Below are 24,345 nucleotides of genomic sequence, written 5' to 3'. Positions count from 1 at the left end.
AATAAAGAACACTTAACCCTTAATGATCACAATTAACTCTTAACACGCAGCGGATGATTAACCTTAATATTAAAATCAATCCTGGACCTGTGGGTTATGGGCCCACAAAATAACTTTAAATAACTCAAATGAATAATCCTTGAATAAATAATAAACCTTTCACCTCACAATTAAACTTACAACAATTCATATACTAAATGAATACAACCTTAATATATAAGACATAATTTAAATCCATTGAATACTATCAAGCTCCATTTGAATTCAGCTTAAGCCTCCACAAACCTGTTTAACAAAAGAAGAATACAAACAAACAAAAATTCCAAAATGAGTGCAAAACTCGTAACCTTTACTTCAGCCCGTTAAAACGTTTTTATTTCAAACCATTTGTTCAAAGAGTTTTCAAAATATAACTTAGCAATTGTTCGGAAATAGACTTTGGTAACTTTAAAAACGTATAGCTGGCATTGATCATTCCCTTCACAAATCAGTGGTAAGGACAGGTTTTGGATACAAACGTATCTTAATTATCACAGAGCGTATCTTATACTTATAATCGACCATTCAGGTCTTAGCTTTAATTTCAAACACAACTTATCACTTATATTCGACCATTTCGGCCTTAGCTTTATTTTTAGAATATTTCCTCCACCTGTACCTTGCCCACTTTTCCATATCTGTTCATAATCCAATGCCAGCAAAACAAATACAAAGTACATTTTTAATTTACAACATCATTTCAAAATCTATTTCAATAGACGAATTCTTTCCGAACAATTTCACAAACAATTTCACAATATCAATCAAGTTATACAACAATTCAATATAAATGCAATTCATATATTCATGGCCATGAATATCATAAAAAATTTAATAACATATTTGAACATGTTATTTCACAATTTGAACATGTAGTTTAACATTTTGAACATGTTGTTTCATATTTTGAACATGAATGTTTCAACAGCTAATCTAACCAAATTTTTTATTATATCCTATTTGACAAGTTATTTGACATTTTGAACATTATGTTTCACATTTTGAACATGAATATTTCAACAGCTAATCTAACCAAAAATTTTATTATAACCTATTTGAACAAGTTATTTGACATTTTGAACATGTTGTTTCATATTTTGAACATGTTGTTTCATATTTTGAACACGAATATTTGAACAGCTAATCAAACCAAAAATTTTATTATAACCTATTTGAACACGATGTTTCACATTTTGAACATGTTGTTTCATATTTTGAACATGAATATTTCATGTTTCCACACGCTCTAGAACTATGATAATATTTAGATAGGGACACTTCAGATCTTATAGTAAAGGATAATGAACATTTGGTCCAAAATTATGAACATGATCAATTTCAAAACGTAAATTCACATACAACTTCTAAATTGAGTAGAAAATGTTTCGAACACTTAAATTCACTTACAATACAGCATCCGCAGTACTCGATTCCACTCGATTGTTCTTTTTTCTGGAAAATGCGAAAAATTATGAACAAAAATCAAATTAAAATCTGGAAAACAGAAAAATTATGAACAAAAATCAAATTAAAATCTGGAAAATGCAAAACTTTTTGTACATTACATACTTTTGCGTTTTTCCTCTATTAAATGTAATTTTTGTTCTACTGAGCTTCACTTCCTCACGAATATCCATTTTAGGGTTTCGAAACCGCCTCGATGTTCAGTTTTGTCACTGAATTGCGCTTTTGTACTGCAATTCGACGTTTGAGGAGAGAGAGTGGGAGGTTGGATGAGAGAGAGTGGGCGGTTTGATGAGAGAGAGTGGGCGATTTGATGAGAGAGAGTTGGAGGTTTGAAGAGAGAGAAAATGGCGAGATGTTGAGGAGAGAGAAAATGTCGATTTCTCTTCCAATGACGTAAGGAGCAGCTTTTATACATGTTGCTGGTAAGAAGCATGTGCTTCGCGCGTGCAATTTAATGATCAAAACGACGTTGTATTGTTGCATATGCATATATACTCCCTCTGTCCCTTAATACTCGCACCGTTTTGACTTTTTGCACTATTCACATAATTCACTTTGACCCTATTCTATTTATAGTATACGAAAACGAATGTTAGTATATAATATATTGTTGGATTCATCTTAATATATATTTTCAAAATATTAATATTTATATAAGTTTTTATAATATGTAGTTAAAGATATTGGGGGTCAAAATTGTACATTGGCAAGCGTGTACAGTCAAAACGGTTCGAGTATTAAGTGACAGAGGAAGTAGATAGGTGGATATCTATCTATATATTAATAATTAGGTATGAAGGATAGACCCGTTATCCACCAACTATCTATCCTGCCTCATCATATGGTGCTACGCCTAGTTAAGTGAGATCATGTGACCACATTTGCCAAAAAAAAAAAACTAAACCTAATTTTAATTAATTTTTAAATAGTAACCCTACTACCTACACTTTATGGATTGAGAAACTTGCCTGGCCTTAATCAATCTATTTAAAGAATCTACCATGCAATTTACATCAATCCCCCCAACTTCTTGATCGCACATCTCTTGAATCCTATTAGCAAAACTTGTAAAAAAGATACACTTGACACTTGTACTTGCACACATTTTGACTCCAAAAATCGAAGAAATGAAAAGGTAAGCGACCCATTAAACTTTGAGTATGAAAATGACATAACACAAAATACTAATATCAAAATGACATAACCCAACAGCTGCAAAATGCAACAGCTTAAACAGGTACTGTACAAAATTTGCACACTGAACAGTGTTGAAAACTTGTTACATTGATGAATGATGATTGATCCCTTGTCAAACTATAGCTGCTTTATTTTCTATTTTGTATTAAAATCCAACCTTTCGTGTTCTAACTTGTAACAGAAGTCTTCTTCTCTCACACCAATAAAAGTATTATTTACATTTGGTTCAGAATGTCGATGGTTGAGTAGGCGGTAATTCTGAGTTTCAGAGTCCTGACACTAGTCTCAAAGTCCCCACAGATCACAGTCTTCAAGTTCAGAGAGAAATGCCTTTATTCGACCTTGGATGAGACTTTGCCAAAAAACATATAATACTATAGAAAGCAAGATCGGCATGCACTGCACATTATCTTTAGGTTCTTCGCATAATACTCAGGTTGGACAAAGTTAAAACCCATCACAAGGAATCACTCAAATTCAAGCACTACTTTTCCAGGAACAATCCTTTTTTCTTTTGCCTCATGGGCTTCCCTCACTTGTACTATTGGGAATGTCTTTTCAACTGGTACTCTAAGCTTTCCATCTTCGGCCAACCTGCGGATCTCTTGTAAACCTTCAGAATCAGCTCTCATGAATGTCCACCAATACTCTGAAATAAATATAACAGATGATCAGAAACTATCTACTCATTCAATAGCTTGTAATTATACCTGAGTCCTGAGTGACAAGACCCATGATTTTCAGATTTACAAAAACCCTTCATTTTTTCAATGACGAACGCAACCCACAACTCTCTACATAGTGAATCTTTCAATGAAGAAGATGAAAATCAATGACAGACATTCCCTGCTTTTTTGGGAAGTCCATCCAGATCAAACAATTCGTCATACATGTTAAATAGGACCATAGTTCAAATCAAAAAAATCCTTAACTCTAGGGAAGCCCCAAAGCATTGAACCCTGATAGGTGCTGTTGTTATTTTCTTTTCACTCATGTAACATAAAATCAAAGATAGACATTATGCCATTGCCTGCAATTTTAGGAAACAAATCTAGAACCCAGATCAAACAATTCCCCATCCATGTTACATAAGACCATACTCCCTCCGTTTTCTGTTGCCATACCATTTACTGTATACTCTTGTTTCTAGGAGAGGTGAGTTGGTGTAAGATAAAGGTGACTAAAGTATGAGAATTGTATTAAAAAGGTGTAAAGGTACATAAAGTAAGAGAGAATGAGGTAAGGGCCTAAGCAGATAAGATGGAAAAATGTGTTCGCCATAATTAGAATAAAGTACAAGTGGATACATCAAATAAAACAACTCAAAATGGAAAGTGGGTAAATCAATTAAAAAACAACAGCAGCAGTATTTCAATCAAACAAACCCTTAGCTTGACCGACAGGGACAAATAAACGTAAGTCTCAAATGAAGTTCAGATATTGTTCTGAATACTCCAGAAAGCTTCAAAGATCCGTCGGCATAAACCCTCCAGATTCACAGATCAAATCCGATATTCACCAAAAATCCCAAGCATGAACAAAAAAGCCCAACACTAAAAGCAATCAATAAAAGACGCTCACATTTTTCATGATAACAAGAAGATACATGGACATTATACTATTATAGACAATAATAGCGAATGCCTCTTTGGAAGAAGTTTGCTTGTATAGCTCTGTTAATGATGATGGTGCTTCGGAATTGGTCTACTGGAAAGTGGAAACCATATTGAGCATTTCTATACCAGTTTCCCTCCGTTCATCCAACCCCCTGGATTCAATGACATCACATGGTTTTATAATACTTCATAACTCATTCTAAGCAGGGTTCTCCAGAAAAAATTAATCATAAACTATAGCTGTTATAGAAAAGAAATCGGGTTTGTTCATGACGGCAGTTCAGAGTTCCACATATCATAATAACCTCCAGTCAGCTAGCTACAGTTGATCCAAAACCTTACAATATCCGGAGAGCTCCACACACAGCTACCAAGCCTACCAGTGACATTAGAGACCTACAACTTCGGACTCAAATCCCAAGTAAAATTTGAACTTAGATCATGTGGAAAAGAGAAAGAATGGTTGAGAAATTTATCACAAACAACATCAAATTATGCAACATCTCACTATTTCCTTGGAATTTATGGATCCAATAGAGTTTACATGATCAAGTATCTCAACAACATATACATATCCAAAAGCATCTGGTTTAGATCAAGCACAACAGCCCATATGTTAGTCCACTTTGCATATTGACTATTCGGTATAGTCACTCTGACCCAACAGTAATATCAGAGTGGAAATAATTTATGGAGCTACAGTGTGTCCACAACCATGGACCATTTTGTTCCCACCCCGGCCACCAGTGTAATATACCTCAAAATATGGGTACTTGCTTGGTATACAGGAAACTGACTATTATAATGATACCATTTATACACAAGAACACCAGATGATTTATACAATTAGTAAACAGCAGCACCACATTGGTAAAATCCCTCACTATCCCTAAAAGGGGGCTGGGGGGTTGAGGGGAGGTAAAATTAGTTTTGACGTTTTGGATGGGTTTGGTCGTATCCCATCAGCTCTACAAACGGTTGTATTAGATATTTTGGGTGCCGAATCAAGGATAGCAAAAAAATTAATAGATTATTATTAAGAAACATTTTCTGGTTAAAATAATTAACAAAAAGTAAACTAGTACATGTACACCTAAATTTGTTTGATACTATACCTATTCCATGCGAATACCGATATTGAATTTGTTTCTTCAGCAAAAGGGCTGAAGCCATAGGAAGACCGATAGCCAAACCATAGTGATCAGATAAAGATGCTGCCTCTCCCTACATCACAAGGAAGCAAGACTTTCAGTTCAATAAAGTTTGAAGGAATTGAAGAAATGCAACTTTCCAGAGAAATTGTGCTAACAAGTGCTGAAATTTCACCTGCAAAGTCATGTAATGTCCACCTTTCCTCAAAATATTTACACCTAGTCTTTCAGTCTCTGGTATACCAATGGTATCCAAAACAGCATCAAAATGCCCCTTAATTGCTGCTTCACAATCCTGTAAGTGAAGACATCACACAATTGATAAAAGCTTTTCAATGATAATTGATAAACGAACGGAAGTTTAGCATGTACCAGATTATAAACTTGACTACAGATCAACGGAGTATTACCTCACTGGTACAGTCAACAGCCTTCTCAGCACCAGCTTCTAAAACACGTTCTATACTCTCCCCGCCAACAGTGGTCGTCACATGGCAACCAGCTGCCACTGATAGCTGAATTGCAGAAAAACCAACAGCCCCTCCACCTCCAATAATTAACACTCTTTGCCTACGGAAACAACACATAATAAAACTATAGTACAGGAAGTAGAAGCCTGAATAGATTTTAAGGAAAGCATCACAATTAAAACACCAAAACGAACCAGTAGATTAGCAGAACAGCCAGAGGAAAATACATGAGTTGCACCAAGGAGAAAAAAAAAATGCAACAGTATTTTGAATTCTTTTACACTGTGTTGCAACAGATACATCACATGCCATATGCATAAGATCAAAGAGACAAGTAAAAAAAAAAAAAAATTCACAGCAAAGAGTACTTACCCTGAAGTAATTCGCGCAGTACTTTTGAGAGCACGCCAAGCAGTAAGTGCAGCAAAAGGGATCGCACAAGCGTCCTGTATAATTTAATAACTTTCACAACTTTATCCAGTGTAATGAATAAGTCAATAAGGAAACATGATAAAAAAAAAACCATGTCATCTGGAAAATAATTTTTAATTAGATGCTTGAATCAAGTTATCAGATCCATGATATTATACGGAATATCAGAAGCAGGGGTATTGGTGAGATATCAATCATGTCAAATCCTTCTTTATCAAGAATGAGATAAATAATCGGATTAAAAAATAAGTACAAATAAAGACCCAAGTTTTTATCAATTAAGAGTAAAAAGCTTCTCAACTCCTTATGACTTACCACATGGCTCATGGCAGCTGGTTTTTTTGCAACTTCTTCGGCTGGAAGGATGGAATAGTCAGCATATGTACCCCTGAGCGCAGTTGGATGCAGTGCCCCAAAAACCTCTTCACCTACACTAAATGATCGAACTGAACTTCCAACTGCTGCAACTTCTCCACTAACATCACGGCCCAGAATGAGGGGAAGTAGAGGCTCAAACACAGATCGTCCATAACCTTCTCGCATCTGGAAATATAGACAGCAGAAAATCTCTAAATTAGGATCTTATCAAATGAACTAGGTATAAAATGGAGCATTAAACTAATAACGGGAAAAATAGGGATAAAAAATAATAATGAACCATAAGGTTCTTCAGATGCAAGGACTAATGCGCATGGGGCTGGACCATGGAATTAAAACTCGGCCGTTCCGTTACGTAACGGCCGTTCTGTAACCTATTTTGGATTTGCCGTTGCGCGAAAACCCGTTACGTTACGGTTTGAAAAAATTCACGTCTTTCTCCCCGCGTCGTCCGTTACGTAACGGTGACTCGCCGCATTAGACGTTTTTTTCTCCGTTACACCGTTTCTTTACATAAATTGACCAAAAATATTTTTGTAATTAGTTATGTAGTTTATGAAACATGATATTTCGTGTGTTTATTTGTTCACAAAATATAATACTCACTAATATTAGGATAGATTTGGTTATATTGTGTTGATATAATACTTTTTAGACTAAAAATGTAATAATAAGGCTTAGATATGTTAATGTGGTTTTTTTCAAAAAATTCACACCGCGTCAGCCGCGATCCGTTCTATTCTTCCGTTACAAGCGGTTTCCGCGACAACGCGACCTTTACCGCGAACGCGACCGCATCCGCCTTTTTTTTCTATGGGCTGGACATTTAATTTTCTTTCAACAACACAAACAAAATATAGTTCAAGTATAACTACTCAGTCTAATTTCATAGCAAACCAAACATAGATACCTATTTTTGGATGGAAAACCGGACATAGATACTTGACAAGACAAAATAGTCCAGCTATGCAATAATCAACTTTCCTTTATAAACTAATGATTTTTTTAATGATCAACACACAGCCAGGATATTTGAATCATTTTCATTAAAGATTCTAGGCACAGTACAAATCAAACTGTTAAATATTAAATAATTAACACCAGCGCACTTATGGTTAGTGACTGCCAAAAGAACCCAGTGCACAGAGCCAGAGATTCCTCAAAATCCCCTTATCTAAACTTTCAAGAATCAATCAACTATCACATTGATCTGATTCATTGGTGCTAGATTTAGAAAGCCACTAAGAAATCAGCATTTTGAGTAGTATTAGAATTAAAAAAGCTTCAGAAAAGAAATTGTATACAAAAACTTTCTACCTCAATAGGTCTGAAGTTTAATATGTATGAGGTTGAGGTAGAATAAAAAATTCTACAGCCCAACATTAAAGGTTGAGGTAGAATTTTCAATTTGCCATCTGCTAGGGCAGGTTTAACCCTATTTTAGGGGGAGGGGCAATGACTCTGTATTTCCTATTTTCCCATAATGAAAATGGCGGATTATCCTTTACTTCTTATTTGTTCCTCCCCAAGTCTTCATATACTGATTTGATGCTAGGAGCCTAGGAGTTCAAAATATCCACGTATTTATTTCATAGGTTGCTTATTTGCTCTATTTAGTTACCTCAACCTTTGAAATTTTCACCTCTTTCTTCCTCTCCTCTTCTATGCCTAATGAGGTTTATTCCCCAAACATCATTGCTTGTTCAGAGAACGAGAACGCTAGGTACTAGGTAGCAGCAAAACATACTCACTTAAGTTTCCAATTTCTTGTAATCGGTCATGTAAAATATTAAAGGAGAACATTCAAGAAATGCAACATTGCTACATCCATTCATCAAGAAGTATTCAAGAAATGCAACATCCAACCCCCACAAGTTAACTCATAATACAAATAATTCTTACAAAGAAAACCCAATTCATTTGATTCTATTACAATTAAGGAAAAAGAGCGAGAGACGAACCCGAAGATCAAGAGGATTAATTGATACGGCATGAGCACGAACAAGGACCTCATTAGGCTTGAGATCAGGAACACCGACACCGTCACGAAGCTGAAGAACTTCAGGACCGCCAAAACGAGGCAAAATCACCGCTCTGCAGCTAGTCACAATACTCCTAATACTAGTACTACTGCAATTATTACTACTAAACCCTAACCCTAAATCGAAATTATTCTTCAAATAAGATGATGAAATTATGAAATTCCTCAAGTTGGATTCATTTGATTTGAATCCATGCAACGATTTAACGAACCGCATTTTGGGAACGAATTTGAAGAATGATCAATGATTGAGCTCCGATGTTTTTCTACAAACATTAAAAAATAGAGGAGAGAGAAAGCGGAGGAAGTTTTGGGTTTAAGGAGAGGGAGAAAATGGTGGGGTTTTGGTGGTAGGAGGGGAGACGTGTAGGGAGAATTGTCCGCAGAGTGCAGTCAGCTAATTGTGGAAACTGGTTTAGCGTCGTCGTGTTTACTGTTTTATATGTGTGGTTTTAATACGTCACCTCTCAATTTTATTTGTCCTAAAATAATTGTTGCTTTTTAATTTTAGCAAGTGATACGAAGTATAATATATATAGACTCTCGTTAATAACCATCAATCATTATAAAAGATAGAAAGATGACATAAATCCCTAACTAATTTACAGAAACATAAATGTGAAAATATTAATCATTAATAACACTGATTGGTGCGTTATTTTATCATAAATTCCTAAACTAATAACTACCTTAAGAAATACTTCGTATATTTCTAAATATATATGAAGTAACAATTAAACAAGAATAATGCTCCATAGTATTTTATTAGTGAAAATGACAACACAAATTCTTATTTATAATGGGTGTACAATAAATATTGTACACCAAAGTAAAAGTTAACCCAAAATGCTTAAAAGTTAAGCTTATATATGTAAAAGTTATCTATTTTTAAGTGATAAATTTTTTCATTTTAGTAAAACTTATTTTTTCAAAAGCACTAATAATGTATAAAATTAATCATTTAACCATTTAAAATATTTATCTATCAATTTTTTTTTACTAATATAAAAGTTAATCAAATCTAGGTTAAAGTTACAAAGAAAATGGTTAAAGTTATCTTGGTGTACAATAAATTTATTGTACACCTTGTGCGCGCAAGACCTTTTGAAATGACAATGTCTTAATCTTCTTTAGTTACTTATTTAGATTTTAAATAGTAAAGAAAAAGGATTAAACATACAATTTGGGTTATAAAGAGTATTAACATTTTGTTTTCCGTAATTGTTGACACCTTAACCGAGAGAACAAATTGAGAAAATTCTCCCTAGTGACATTTTCATTTTTCACTCTTCTGATGGAAAATCAATACATTCCCAGCAGTTCCTAGTACAAGGATATGATCACATAACTCTGCAGTTTAACATTGATATATGGTTAGAGAAAAATGAAACAGAAGTTGAGTTTTCAAAACATACAAATCACATTCTTTTTGTGCAGAAAGATTCAGTAACGCTTTTTTTTCTATTTGTTGATTTATCAACAGATATAAGTTAGTCCAATACATAAACGAATCTTTGTGAAATAAACTATGTCGAATATTAAGCTTAGTTACGACTAATACAGTTATAATTAAGGACTACTCTCATGACCAGAGAAACCCCAAAAGTATAACTGTAACGTAGTCGATTTCTAGACTGATAAACTAAAAGCAATACCACTGTCAATTACTGCAGCTTTAAAGAGAGAAAAATAGAAAAATCTATGAAAAGGATAAGAAACTAAGCTACAATGCTCTGATTCATTCCTTAGTATCCTCGGCCGACGCAGCAAGATTGTTGTTGCTCTCTGCTTTAATTGAAACAGTTAAACCACCATCTGTTGTTGCAGTGCTCACTGATATTGCAGGCTCACTTGGTACACAACCTTGAGCCTTTTCTGGTCCGGGAATTGTAACTGACGAATCATCATTCATTTCTTCTGCCGAAGTCATAGAGCTTTCCAGATTACAACACTCTTCCTTCTTGACTTCCACAACTTGGCTTGCAGGATCAGTTTTCATAATATTCTCCTGAGTAATAGCTGAAGTTCCTGGAATCAGTGGAATGTCACTCTCAATCTTTTCCGATTCTGGAATTGTAGAAAGAACCGGAGCTGGAGTAGGAGGTAGAGTTGGATTTGAAGGTGGAGCCGTGTCGGAATCTGGAACAGAAATCGGAGTTACAGTCAAACTCGGAGATAGAGTAGGAGCACAAGTCACACTTGAAGCTGGAGTAGCACTAGTCAGACTCGGAGACTGAGTTGAAGCACAAGTCAGGGTAGGAGCACAAGTTAGGGGCGGAGATGGAGTTGGAGCACCAGTTAGCGTCGGAGATGGAGATGGAGTTGGAGCGCCAGTTAGCGTCGGAGATGGAGTTGGAGCAGAAATTGGTATTGGAGATGAAGTTGGAGTAGAAGTTGGAGTCGGAGTTGGAGCTTTGGCCAGAGCAGGAGGTGCAACAGAAGTAGAAGCTAAAGCAGGATCTGGAACTGGAACTGGAACTGGAACTGGAACTGGAACTGGAGCTGGAGCTGGAGCTGGAGCTGGAGCTGAAGCTAAAGCAGGAGCCGGAGCTGAAACTGGGGTCGAAACTAAAGCAGGAGTCGCAGCTGGAATTGAACTAAATCCCAAAGCGGGAGCTGGAGCCACAGCCGGAGCCGGAGCTGGAGCTAGAACTGAAGATGAAGCTAGAGGAGGAGCTGGAGCTGGAACAGAAGTTGGAGATGGAGTTGGAGTTGCAGTTGCAGTTGCAGTGGGAACTGGAGCAGGAACTTGATGTGGGACACTAGTCCCTGCATTCATAATAATTGGAGTAGAGACTCCGGCAAAAGCACTGAGATTAGGACTAGTCACCCTCAAGGTGCTGCTTGACGTAAGGTCAACTACAGGCTTTTTGGACTCCGCACACACAGACGTAGATGCTGATTCATTTACAGCATGAAGCACCTGCAACCTGTAATCAGTTTCTGGCCGACGACAAACTTTTCTTAAAGGAACAATTTCCTAGAACCAGAAACCAAAACCAAAACCAACAGTCAGAGTTTGTAAACCCAGCAGCAAAACAGGAATCTATCAGGTACAATACAATACAAATATACAATACATGGTACGGCATTTACAGAATATACCAAAGTTTTAGCAGCTGTAATGGGCCTTCGAGTTTCGCCTTTCGCCAAGCACAATTTTACTTCTTGAGGTAACTCTGCAACCTATTCAGTTATGCACTATGTTTACTTCCAAGTTTTTTGGTCAATTTGTCCACTGGTGCATTACTGTGTAATTTGGAACGTTTCTGCACCTTCCTAATATTATCCTTAAAACTTCAATCTATCAAATAGAGAGGACTTGCAGAATTGATTCCTATTCCATCCTCCTAAACACATTGAGCGGTTAGTATGAAGTTGGATATCTAGTGATAGCATGCACCAGGCCACCAGACCCGAATCTACTACTACTTCCTTAGTTCTCAAAGGGTGCTACACTGCTACATGCACAGCAATTTAGGAGACCTATGTAATAGGAGAGAGGAAGAGATGAAATGGGTTGCCCATGTGATGAGGAGAAAGAAAGAGAGGAATTCAAAGCTAAAATGTAATGTTCTAACTACTTAGGAACAAGGAACAACTTTTTATTTTCCGTAACAAAACTTCAAACTCAAAGCTCACGCGGATGTCTTTTACCAACTGCACCCAAATGTAGACGACAGCCAGGATTACATCTCAATGAATGTATGTTAAGATATATCATTCAGCTCCTTTTGCAAACCAAGATACACCACATGATTTTTGTGAGTATTACTCATTCAGTCAATCAGATACAGAAGTTAAACACCGTTACTAAGATCCACAATCTAAGCCATTTCCTTTAAAATAATGAAGGACCAACCAGCAACTTTCTACAGCTTCAAACACAGAGTTGTTGGTTGATCACCATGGGGGTATGGCTTACGTTGAGAAATTTTGTAGGATATAAAAAATAGAAAAAGCTAGGAGGTGGAGAAGTACCTCAGACTGATCATGATCGTAACGAACCAGAAACCTACAGCGACAGCCTCTTACATCATGTCTCCTCCTTTGAGCATCAAGGACATGAGCATCAAAGTAAAGTGCCTGCTCTTTACCTTCCTGGATAAATAATTGAAGAACAAAAAGCAAAATGTTAGAATATTACCATGTAAAAAGATACAGTCAACTGAATGATCACGTCCTACCTGAAAGCAGAGAATGAGATCCCCAGGAAGAACTGCAACACACTCTGATGATTCACATGGAAGAGACCTCTGTCTGACATGTTTGCGAACATTAACCCACTCATCCTCTTCAGGCCCAAATCCAGAAAAACGGACTAGAACTTCCTGAAACCCAAAAGCTTTGCAAAATGAATAGATCATAACAGAAAGATATTAGTCATCACACCACGCTGGAAAGTTACTCAGACATGGTACGAATGTCTGGAATGGATACATAACCAAGTGCTATACACGCCGATATTCAAACTTTCAGGCACGGGTACAGGGACACAGAAATAATGACACATATTCCGGATTCTAGATGACTTATGCATGTCTTTTCACGTTACAAATATACACACATTTTACATTTACTTGTTTTCTAGTTCTGATTACAATTCTTATTTCCAGCCCATTTTGAGCACATGTCGATTGACTTTCCTTTTTGCTTTTCCTCTATTTTTTAGTTTTTCTCTGAACATATGTTAATCAAGATCCTTGAGGAGTTGGAGTGAAAATCAAAGTGCTGGGTAAGGATTCCCTTGCCAGAGTGTCTCAATGAAAATGTGAGATAAATAGAAGAGTCAAAGTAAAATAGACAACAAGAACCAAGATATTGCAACTTCTAAAAAATTTCAGCACATATCTGATAAAGTGCTAAAAATTTATCAACAAGAACAAAATTATCCCACAATGGATCCTGTAAATGATCTCAAGATATAGATAAGTGAATACCCTCAAGGCCTCAACCAGTAAGAACTCTGAATAACTAGGAAGCTATCATTGGCTTATAATAGCTGCATGACCAACTGCAAGCTGGGCACATCATGAATCCACCGGGGAATCGAGAGGACTCAGCTAACTGATATACTCCGTATGATTGTTGTATCTAAAAAACAGAGTCCATGGTTTCAGACAGTTATTCTGTTTTGATGAATACACATGATTTATTCCAAAATGATTTATTCTGTTTATTTTAGAGTTTATGCATGATTTATTCTAGAGTCTATGGTTTCGGAAAGTTATTCTAGAGTTTATGCATGATTTATTCTGTTTCGATGAATACACATGATTTATTCTGTTTTGATGAATACGCATGATTTCACAAGGCAAATGTCAGGATATTACGAATAAAGTTGAGAAGAATTGGTTTAAATGTTATACTCCCTCCGTATTTATTTAAGAGATAAACTTGGCCGGGCATGGGTATTAAGAAAAATAATTGAATGAAATAAAGTAATAAAACAAGTGGGGTTGAGTAGATATTTTAATAAGAAAAACAAGTGGGGACCATGTCATTTTAGTGAGTGAGGGGTGGAGGTGGGGTGTAGATATATTATTTAATTAGATGGTGGGGTTGATAAGTTATTAAAAATGGCAAGTGTATCTCTTAAATAAATACGGCCGGAAAAGGCAAGTGTATCTCTTAAATAAATACAGAGGGAGTAAAAGTTTCTAATTTCTTACTTGATTCCAAATTGTTTCAGGAAATTTATTTCTTCTGTTTTCTGTTTAGAGCTATAAATAAGTTAAGCAATTTCGTGAAATCATGATAAAGGTACTAATACTGTAATATACACCAGAGTTCTGCCTCTTCCTATTTGCTTTTATGTCCCTCTATCATGGTACTAGTATACCCTCTAATTTCTTCTTTCCCTTGGCTTTCCAAACTCTCCTTTGCATCAGGATTTCTGTCAGTTTGTCGGTAAAAACAACCATCTGTTGATTTGTTGAGGGTTTGAAGGATGGGGCACAGAATCAATGTTGGAAAAACAGGAAACTTCAGCAACAAGGGTATTTTCTAGACCAATCTATCACAGTTTTACATTGGTGAATGTTAGCATGTACAAGATTATCCCCCCCCCCCCCCCCCCCCCCCCCAAATAAAAAAGGCAGCTAAGGGGTAAAATTTTCCATCTAATCTTTCTGGTTGAAGAAGAATTCAGATTCCAGTAGAAGCATGGCATTAGTTTTTCATGCAGAAGATTAACATCTTGATCTCTTCTTACTCCCACACAATGCTCCAAATACCACTAAAAAAGCAGAATTGGTTCTTAAAGATCATGTCTCTGTAGCTACCTGTTTTGTCACTGCTCCACATATACAAATGGCATGTACAATATGTGCCCTGAGTTTGTACAGATCACGCATAAATTTTAAGATAGATAAGAACCGTATTAAATTCTCTTTTTAGGATGTTACATAGCAGATTCACGCTTTAAGGGGCTTCTAGACTGCTCTTCTATATTATACGAAAATGATAAAGGTCGCAACTTGCGACCTTTAAGCCGTGTCACAATGATGACATGCTATACTATGTGTCATTGCCGTAATTGAAAACTAAAATATTTAACTTATTTAACCTATTATACATGTTACAAAAAAGGTAAGAAATTCTTAATATTCTAATTTTATTATAAATAAAAAAAATATTTGTTTCCTTTTCTGTATCATCTATCTTGTTTACATATTTTCATAGTAAAAATATTGCATTGATAGTAAAATTATTATGATGACGCATGACCTACTTGCCGCCTATATGTACCATTTAGAATCCGACAAATAGGATTGCGACAAATATGGTCCAAGTATATATGTATATATATATATGGTCCAAGGAGATATGGTGGCTTTTTTATTTAGTAAGCGAGTCAATTGAATGGTCCATCATAATCAGATTACTGGACTTTCTTCCCAGGACATCATAAATAAGTAATCAAACATCAAAACAGAAACTTTCAAATTTAAGAGATAACCCAGATTACAGTGCTCTCCGTTCTTCAACAAGATCAAGTACTTATGAAATGCAACATTAGTTTTCATGCAGAAGATTAACCGAATCTGTAGCCTAAGTGACTTTTAAGTTACAAACTTGCTTGTTGCACCAAGGAGGGTAACAGACTTGACAGCAAGTTGTCACAGATGGCCTCCCACAGTAGCAACATGCAAGGCATCTAGCATGCCACGGCATCGCGGTGCAGTAGTAAACCGCCAAAGGTGGCGGTAAGGTCGTCGAGCACCACCAGACAATGTGGTGCACCATCGGAAAATGGGTCGTCGAGGCAACGGAGTGTATCGGGTGCACTATCGTGAGCGCTAGCACTAGGCGCATAGGCAGCATGTTAGGCACCAAGGGCATGCTTGTGCAACAACTACGAGGAGCGCTCACCCCCTATAGAGGTTTATTTTGAATACGGAAAAATTCCTAGTGAACACCCGCGTGACAACTAGTCAATAATGGGCTGGTTGGGGACCAAACGAAGTCTAATGAAGTTGTAACTTGGGGGGTCCCACCAGTTTTGGCCCAATGAAGATGATGGTTGGGGCCGGATTTCTTGGATTAGGCCCAAAAAGGCCCAGTTTGCAGCAGGTCAATCCGGTTTGGCTCGGAAGGTTCTAGATGCTCCGAAGGGGTCTTGGGCATCCAACTTGGTTGTTTCTTGATGGTTCTAGGTGAGGGAAGACTCTAGCACCCTTTGTTCAAATTTTAGGGAGTTCTCTAAAAGCCTCTTGTATCCTTTGGAGGTGGGAACATTCTAGAGAGTTGAAGACTTTTCCTTGTGAGGAGTAGTGTAGAATATTCCAGAGTTGAATGTTCTTAGGGACTTGGGTGCCCCTTCATTTGTACACCCAACCAAAACACTTGTAATCATTCTCAAGCAATGCAAAAACATTTTCCAAACACTCTTGTTTACTTGCTTACGAATTTCCTTAGCTATTTTTGTAGCACACTTAACATAGCAAAAATATTAACATCTGGTAGCCTAGACTAGTGATCCGATGAGACTGTGGCGCTAGAAATAAGCAGCACGTGACAAAGTGTTCTCTCTCATTCTAGATGTAGAGAATGGGCTGAGGGATTAGATTGTTGTCTAGGCACAAATGAGTGATTTCAGGAGTTTTGGTAGGCCATAATGGATTAATGGTTGGAGAAGAGAGGTCGTAAACTTCCTTGAGGGATTTCTCCAGATGTTAGAGAAAAAAGACAATGTAAAACCAGAAAGACACAAAAGGAATGCAGATCCTCAAACCCTCTTCGCAAATTTATAAATCATTACCAAGTAAAACTTACAAGTCTATACAAACACTAGTTCCCAATGAATAATTAAAAACAAAAAACAAAAAAAAAGGAATAAGGGACCATTGAACACTTACAGGGTTACCGGTCTCAAGATACCTATGAGAATGAAACGCTTGAACATCATACCTAACAGACAGAGATATCAAGCATCAGTTTGTGAATAACAATAAATGACTAATATAAAGTTTTTTAAAAAAGGTATCAAAAGATTAACTTAAGTACTACTGCCAGTATTTAGATAGAACTTTTTACCATGCCCCATCCCTAGCAGATTTGGCTTCAAATTCCATTAGAGGATTTTCGGATGCATTTTTCGCCACATTATGACCTAACAAGCAATACTAGGACTTGTTAGAGAGAAAGATCAAATCCAACTTCTTGACAAACAAAATGCACAAAGAATAAACCAAAGATCACATAATTAGTGATGTGGCAAATTGTGGACATATTAGTTGGAAGAAAGAAATCGGAAATTTTGTTACACCAAAGTATCAAACTACATATAGGATTCTTCTAATCTATAATTCAACAGAAAAAAATTTACATGAAGGGACATAGAGGGAAAGGGGGGGTAAAAAAATGCGGCCGATTCTCAACGCTAATTTGAGCAAATGGAATTAACAATAACAATGCAAGAGAAGAAGATAAATCAAAAAAGAAGGGGGCACATATCCCTACTTTATAGTACTAATCACTCAAACGTGATATTGTTTGTTCCTGAAGCTGCTACTTCTTCTCAACCTCAAACCTTACCAATTTCAGGTGTTGAGTATTTCTTCAAAAGAACAGATCGCTTCATGTTGTCTATCTGAACGTAAACAAAGCCCCAAGATCTCCGTTAAAGAGAGAGATTAGACTAAGAAAGGTGTAACCAGAGAGTTAAAGAAGAAAAACGTGAAAGAAAGGAAATGAACAAAAAATTAGCAAAATAAAGACAAGCAAATTAGGAAAAAATCAGACCCGAATTAAATACTCAAGATTTTATTACTCTAATTCATTTCATAAAATAAAAGAAAAAGAAAAAAAGAGTGAAACATTTCCAGCCTTTCCCTACTCCTGCTTTCTTCAAGTTTCCCCTGCTATAAAAGAAGCTACTGGTATATTATGCATGAACAATTCTTTAACTTCTTCTATTTGACAAACACTTATAATGCAACAATGCAACAGTTGACCAACAGTGACACAATATGTCAACTTGTCACAGTAATGATAGAGAGTGCATTGAATACAACCAAAAGATACAGACACATCAATGAAGGTAATCTCTAAACTACTACTATTGATATTACTACAACCAATTAGTTATGTTCTTTCGTAAAAATCAATTTTCATTTCAGTTCTTTTTTTTTTGGCCCGAATCAGATGGTTTAGGCAAGGGCCAAGGAGTAATGCAACATTAAACTGGATCTCCCCACATCCTACCAACAATCGGATCCATACTAGTTTGTTATTACTATTGCAAGAACATTCTTAAACATGCAAATCAAGAAAGCGGACAGTTGGTAGAATTGATCATCATAAAGTAGCAAAAGTTCAATGATTCCCTGATATACAATATATTTTTTACACTAACTACTTTCTTAAACAAAACTGGACGGATGTCTTACAACAACAAGGATATTAAAGAAGTAATATCCAAATCAAATACTTCGATAACGGTCACATTATTTGTAGGGAGTGCATATAAAGCTTGAGCATTACATCGTCGGAAAAAAGTAAAAAGTAAAAAGTAAAAAAGTGGTATTTATTTGACTAGTGATATTCCGCTTCATCCTACTCACTTACGGTAGACTCTTGTTTATAGGAAAGTTTGAAAAAGGTGAGTAGTTGTAACTAAAAGGTGGATAGGTATGAGAGATTGAGTAAAAAAGTAGGCGGGGGTAAGAAAAGGTGGATAAATTCAGAGAGAGAGTGACTACAAATGTGTAAATATTGCGAGGGAAGGAGAGTAAGATGGTTAAAGTTATTTGCCAAAAATAGAATAAAGTAGAAGTGAGTAGAACGTTATGAAATACAGAAAAATAAGAAGTTAGTAGAAGAGTAAAGAACTGACACAGTACTTTGTATCAGGAAATCATTGAACTTCTGCCACTATTATACGTAAAAATACTATATAATTCAAACATGGAATAATGTTCATAAAATTTAAATTCGTAGTACTAAAAAAGGAGCACAAAAAATCCAAATGATAAAGAAAATTGGACGAAAAGAGAGGAGTGTCGGATATGCAAATATTGCAGGAAGGTGATGTCTTCCCATGATCTCAATGCATCCACTTTATATAAAATTCCTTAATAGTTCTTACAAACTCGCATAAAAGCAATCCATCATGTCCTCGGCAACAAAATCTCAATGTAAAGATATTCCCTCCATTCTTTCCAATTATGTCATTGAGATTTCCAAGGTAAAGATATAAATTGTCACGAAATATTATTTCTGAATGTAAAGATATAAATTGTCACGAAATATTATTTCTCTATCCAACTACAAATGTCCATTGGATTTTTAACAAACTTAAGAGAGATTTAACTTACTTTGTACCTAACCTTCCTCCGTTTTACAATAGATGCATTATTTTGAATTTCTATACTATTTATATACTAACTTTGACCATCAATATCTTTAATTGCATGTTAATAAAAAATCATAAAAAATTAGATATTTTGAAAATATATAGAAATTAACCTGATAACAATGAAAAAACTCAAAATTGGTCTTTACTTATTAGTAATAAATACGGACAAAGTTAATAATTGAATAGTGTGAAAAGTCAAAATGATGCATCTATTGTGAAACAGAGGAAGTATATGTCATGCCAAAGATGCAGATACTCCAATTTATATTACTTGTATACAATTTAATTAAATCGTGTCTCAAATCTATCACTTTCTTGGAGAAAAGGTGAACTAAAAATTAGTCATTTTTACCGGGATGGACTGATGGAGGGGGTGGAAATTTTTTAAAAAGGTAATTAGAAAGAAGTAAATTTTGAAGAGTGATTTCAACTACAAATCAATATGTATTTAACCAAAATGGTCAAGATTTGCTAACTCTTATCTAAAAGATTATAAAGAGGCATGTAGACATCTAAACAGAATTCACAGAGCAGCCTTCTTGAATAACTTTTAAATACGAATGTATCGGTTAAATTTTCTTATACACTCAAAGAGTTAAAGGACAGATTTCAAATCAAGATTAAGGGTGTTGAATTATTCTAACTTAACCCAAAATCCAAACCAAGCAATTTGGGTATGGACTTATTTAACTCAGTGAGTAAATGTATTAATTATTTGTTTGGATCCCAAAAACACGAATAAACCAAATAGTTATTAGGCATTATATACAACTGTGCCACAAAAAAGGCACAAACAACTTGAGAATGTTATAGTGATCCTGATAAGCATGCAGTGTAAGTTTTATATTCTGTTGGATTAGCATGTCCTAAAATTCTGGATAGTTGTTTATGGGCTTGGTAAGGTTAATTACTGTTACATAAATATAACAACCCAACATAAAAGATTAATAATTTGGCCTAGAAAGTGCAACTTTTGGTTTGAATGGGTTTAGAGTAAGTCCATAATCCAGCCTGGATTTGGAAACGAATAGTTTTGGTTTGGAATTTGGACTTAGGCCGAATCCAAATCAAACAGTCTTATATTGTACACATCTCTAGTCGGGATCCATTCAGGAAATATTAGTGATTTAGTTTCACTACAGGCCATGTTTATAAGTCTATCCTTGGCATGTTTTTGGCATAAAAAACAATTGGAAACTCTCTTTTGTTTCATGGACACCCCCCCCCCCCCCTGCAACTTCTTTCATTAACCAGCTTGAGAGTCCTCTTGGAAGAGGTCAAATTAATGCTTGATTTCAGTTCAATCTCAAATTAGGTTGTATATGAAGTCTTGACATGCAACACATTTTCATTCACAAACTATTTCAAGGACACAATCTTATATCCCAAGGTCTTATCATTAAACAGAAATCAGCACTATGGCTACAGACTTCAGCACCCAGGTTCACACGTATAACCTCCCCTAAAAATCTAAACCAAATTTATTATATGAGGGAGATGCAGCTCTTAAAACGCATTGGAAGAAATGTTTGCAACTTGTAGTGTACGTGAAAATGAAATTTGATATCCCAAGAACAACAGATATGTAATACAACAAAAAGAATACCAATAGCCTGATCAAATTTCCAAGGAAGAATTCAAAAGTCAGAATATAACTCCTGAATCTTGATTCAAACTCAGTCTAGTTCTAGGTAATTGCCGGCAGGTAGGAAAGGCCGTAGAACCAATTGTATTAAGCTTAAATGTTCGAAGCTTAATCTTTTTGTGTAGCCAGATTAGACATTACAGATATGGGCCCTGTTCGGCAATTAGAGTTCAGTGTTTAGCTGTTTACTGTTTGCATTAGTAATTAGTTGATTACCTTTTAGTTTAGCAAATTTGACTAGCTATTTGTATAAATGTGTTTGGTAACACATAGAGGATTTGCTAAAAGTTGTTAACTATTTTATATTGTAAAATGACATTTGCGGACATTTGTCTATTATAGCTTTTATTTAATTGTGTTGGGTAAGAATAGTAATCATGGACAAAATGTATTTTACAATGTTACCTTAACAATACTCTAAGCAAAAAGTTGGTGAAATGAGATTTTTTTAAAAATGAGAGGTTTTAGCTCAATCCTCTTTTCAATAATCTTTTTTTACCAAACAGCCTTTTAGAGGTTTGGTAAAAACCTCTAAATCCCCTAAACCTCTCTTTACCAAACAAGGCCTTGGTTATTCAGTTATTACCAGGGACAACGAGACAAGATTTTAGTATAGCATGTCAAGATGTTAGTGTGTCACCTTAGAATGTTCAATATGTCAAGCAATAATTGTGCCAAAGAAGATGCACGATGAAAGGATACAGCATAATCATGTTACAGTTAAGTTAATACACATGACAATTTCCACAGTACATGAACGTCCTACCACCCTAGATATTATGGGAATAGCATGTTTGTGATCAGACTGATCCTACCTGGTGGCACAAATGTCTGTAGGGGAACAGCAGGAACACTTCTCATTAGATTTGCTTCACCCTGAGGATTAGGTGGCATATTCAAGTTTCCAGGCGCCTTAACCAATTTTGACCTCAGCGCGTAACGTCTATTTTGGAACCAGTTCCAGACCTTTAGTGGGAACAAAAAAGGATTTCAGTAATTAGGCATTTCCTTAAAACTTGAAAGCCAAGAGTAAAATGACAGCCATGGGTTTATCAGTCAATTGCTAGGAGTTTAAGTCAATACCTGCTTCATCTGTACTGTGATTTTTCCAGACCGCTCTGATGAATTACTATAGTCAAGATAGATAGCCCTCAATCAGAAAAACCAAGGTAGGAATTAACAGCTAACCTTATTTGACAAAGATAACGAACCTGAATTTATCAGCAAGAGCCATTAGAACCTCCCTAGATGGAACATGACCACCATGTTCTCGTAAAAGAGATTCCATTTGAGCAACCTAAAAACAAGAAAATCTCATCTTAAAGTTATCTGTTGTTCTGCTTTCCTCCCCCGCTACTCAAGTTGGAAGAATACCAACAATTGAAATATTATGTCAGCCACAAACTAATTTTAGATGAATGTAAAAACATTTTTACATAATTTTCCAGAGAACTTCCAACTAGCAAGACCAGGTCAAATTTCAGTTGAACAGTTTTACATAATTTTACAGAGCACTTCCAACTAAACAAAGTTACAAAACAACACTGTATTTCGAAAATGTGAAATCTAGATACATCTTTCACCAAATGCAATACTCCTCTAGATTAACTAAGGCGACGTAGTATAACCAACTGAGACCCGCCACAAATCCGCAATACAAAAAAATGTCCTAGGTGGGTACGGTTACAAGCCTCCAACAGAAAATGCCTAAAAGCAGCACCAAGAAAAGGATTTCACAACCAAATTAAGAGCAGAGCTTCTCTGGCAAGTGGAAACCCACTTTCAACAAGAAAGATATACGAAGTAATAATTTACATGAAAGCTGAATTTATCTCCGTTAGAGAGTAGAATTTTTCAATCAGAATATCACTAATGAAACACAAAAAATCCAACTAACAGGACAGGCAATGCCCATCAATCTAAACTACAAGAGCCACGCACAGTTGTTTTCTTCAACTCACTTAATGGGTGTTTTTTCATCTTTACTTGATTCGACCTCCTCTCCCCAATGGGTTCTCATAGATTTTCCCATTTACTATTCACGCGATCAGAAATCAAATTTTGAAAAATTCGACCCTATTTTCAAAGTTGTTCATAATTTTTACTAATATGTAATTAAAGATATTAAGGCTACGATTTTTTTTTTCTTTTATTTCTAAGGTGTCTGTAAACAAATATTCCCACAAAACTTATGAATTAAAAGTAAAAATATTACTCTCACATAAGTACATCAAAATCTACACAAACAGAAAACCAAGTAATAAGAATAAAATACAGACAAATGCTATAATCATGATCACATAATAAGAAAAAAAATTTGTACCAAGTACAAATATTTCTATCAAATTTTCACCCAGAACAATAAATCCAAATTACTCAACTTGCTAGCAAACCCACATTTACATTATAGAGATTTAACCCAAAAATCAAATACAATGAAAACCAGAATTAGGGAAGAGAGAAAGTGACCTCAGCAGGGAAGAACCGGAAAGACGGGGCTCCATGGGTAGGAGGTCGACCCATGAGTGATGTGTGGGTAATTGAATTGCGAAACCCTTTTATTGGGTTTGTTAGCGGGTCGGGTTTAGAGAAATTCTGGCTGAATTGTTGTTGATTTGCCGTTTTATGGCCGGAGATGATGAACTTCGGCAAAAACCTTCACAAGTTACAGGTTCTTTTCGATATTTGACACGAATACTCCGATTTATTTACTGAATTAATGTAGGAAATTGAAAAAACAAAATGTTATTTTGGGAAATATATCAAACAGAAACGGAAACTATCGTGAAAATTGGCAATTTGCCAATTTGATTTTGTCAGACGAGGTACTAATTAATTAACTACGGAGTAGTAAACTAGTATAATACCCGTGTAATTGCACGGTTTAAAAAAGGGAATTTTTAAACGACGTCCGCGTTAGTTAAAAACGCCCGCATTTATTACGTAAAATTACGTGTTTACCCATTTATCTCCTTTCCTACTCACTCCACCTCTGCTCATCCTTCCCGAAATTCCGGCTACCCAATAAATGATTCCGACCATCTCACA

The 24,345-nt window shown here is 35.7% G+C and overlaps 2 protein-coding genes across 3 annotated transcripts; both read right to left on the bottom strand.

Moving 5' to 3' along the window:
* Positions 1-2,678: 2,678 nt before the first annotated feature.
* Positions 2,679-9,211, bottom strand: LOC110783867 (uncharacterized). Its single transcript, XM_021988250.2, has 7 exons — positions 8,712-9,211; positions 6,688-6,915; positions 6,313-6,386; positions 5,881-6,040; positions 5,646-5,765; positions 5,435-5,543; positions 2,679-3,352 (listed from the first exon to the last, which is right to left on the bottom strand). The coding sequence occupies exons 1-7, from the start codon at positions 9,006-9,008 to the stop codon at positions 3,171-3,173; spliced, it is 1,170 nt and encodes a 389-aa protein (XP_021843942.1). The 5' UTR covers positions 9,009-9,211; the 3' UTR covers positions 2,679-3,170.
* Positions 9,212-10,233: 1,022 nt separating this feature from the next.
* Positions 10,234-24,102, bottom strand: LOC110783865 (uncharacterized). 2 transcript variants are annotated; one of them, XM_021988248.2, is made up of 9 exons: positions 23,767-24,102; positions 22,509-22,594; positions 22,381-22,426; positions 22,113-22,263; positions 17,330-17,405; positions 17,152-17,203; positions 12,979-13,122; positions 12,773-12,892; positions 10,234-11,771 (listed from the first exon to the last, which is right to left on the bottom strand). In XM_021988248.2, the coding sequence occupies exons 1-9, from the start codon at positions 23,818-23,820 to the stop codon at positions 10,530-10,532; spliced, it is 1,971 nt and encodes a 656-aa protein (XP_021843940.2). In that variant the 5' UTR covers positions 23,821-24,102; the 3' UTR covers positions 10,234-10,529. The 2 variants fall into 2 exon arrangements, with proteins under 2 accessions (XP_021843940.2, XP_021843941.2); XM_021988249.2 differs by lacking the exons at positions 22,113-22,263; positions 22,381-22,426; positions 22,509-22,594; positions 23,767-24,102 and adding an exon at positions 17,756-17,835.
* Between the last annotated feature and the right edge of the window lie 243 nt (positions 24,103-24,345).

Source organism: Spinacia oleracea, chromosome 4, assembly GCF_020520425.1.
Source record: "Spinacia oleracea cultivar Varoflay chromosome 4, BTI_SOV_V1, whole genome shotgun sequence".
Classification (NCBI taxonomy): domain Eukaryota; kingdom Viridiplantae; phylum Streptophyta; class Magnoliopsida; order Caryophyllales; family Amaranthaceae; genus Spinacia; species Spinacia oleracea.
The sequence above is the reverse complement of the archived record's forward strand: the minus strand, read 5'-3'. Positions and strand labels throughout refer to the sequence as shown.

Coding starts and splice junctions, on each gene's coding strand:
- LOC110783867 (XM_021988250.2), bottom strand. CDS start 9,008: ATGCGGTTCGTTAAATCGTTGCATGGATTCAAATCAAATGAATCCAAC. Junction 6,387..6,687: donor CAGCTGCCATGAGCCATGTG/GTAAGTCATAAG, acceptor TAAATTATACAG/GACGCTTGTGCGATCCCTTT. Junction 5,544..5,645: donor GACATTACATGACTTTGCAG/GTGAAATTTCAG, acceptor CTTGTGATGTAG/GGAGAGGCAGCATCTTTATC.
- LOC110783865 (XM_021988248.2), bottom strand. CDS start 23,820: ATGGGTCGACCTCCTACCCATGGAGCCCCGTCTTTCCGGTTCTTCCCT. Junction 22,427..22,508: donor GCTCTTGCTGATAAATTCAG/GTTCGTTATCTT, acceptor TCTTGACTATAG/TAATTCATCAGAGCGGTCTG. Junction 13,123..17,151: donor ATCTTGAGACCGGTAACCCT/GTAAGTGTTCAA, acceptor TTTGGGTTTCAG/GAAGTTCTAGTCCGTTTTTC.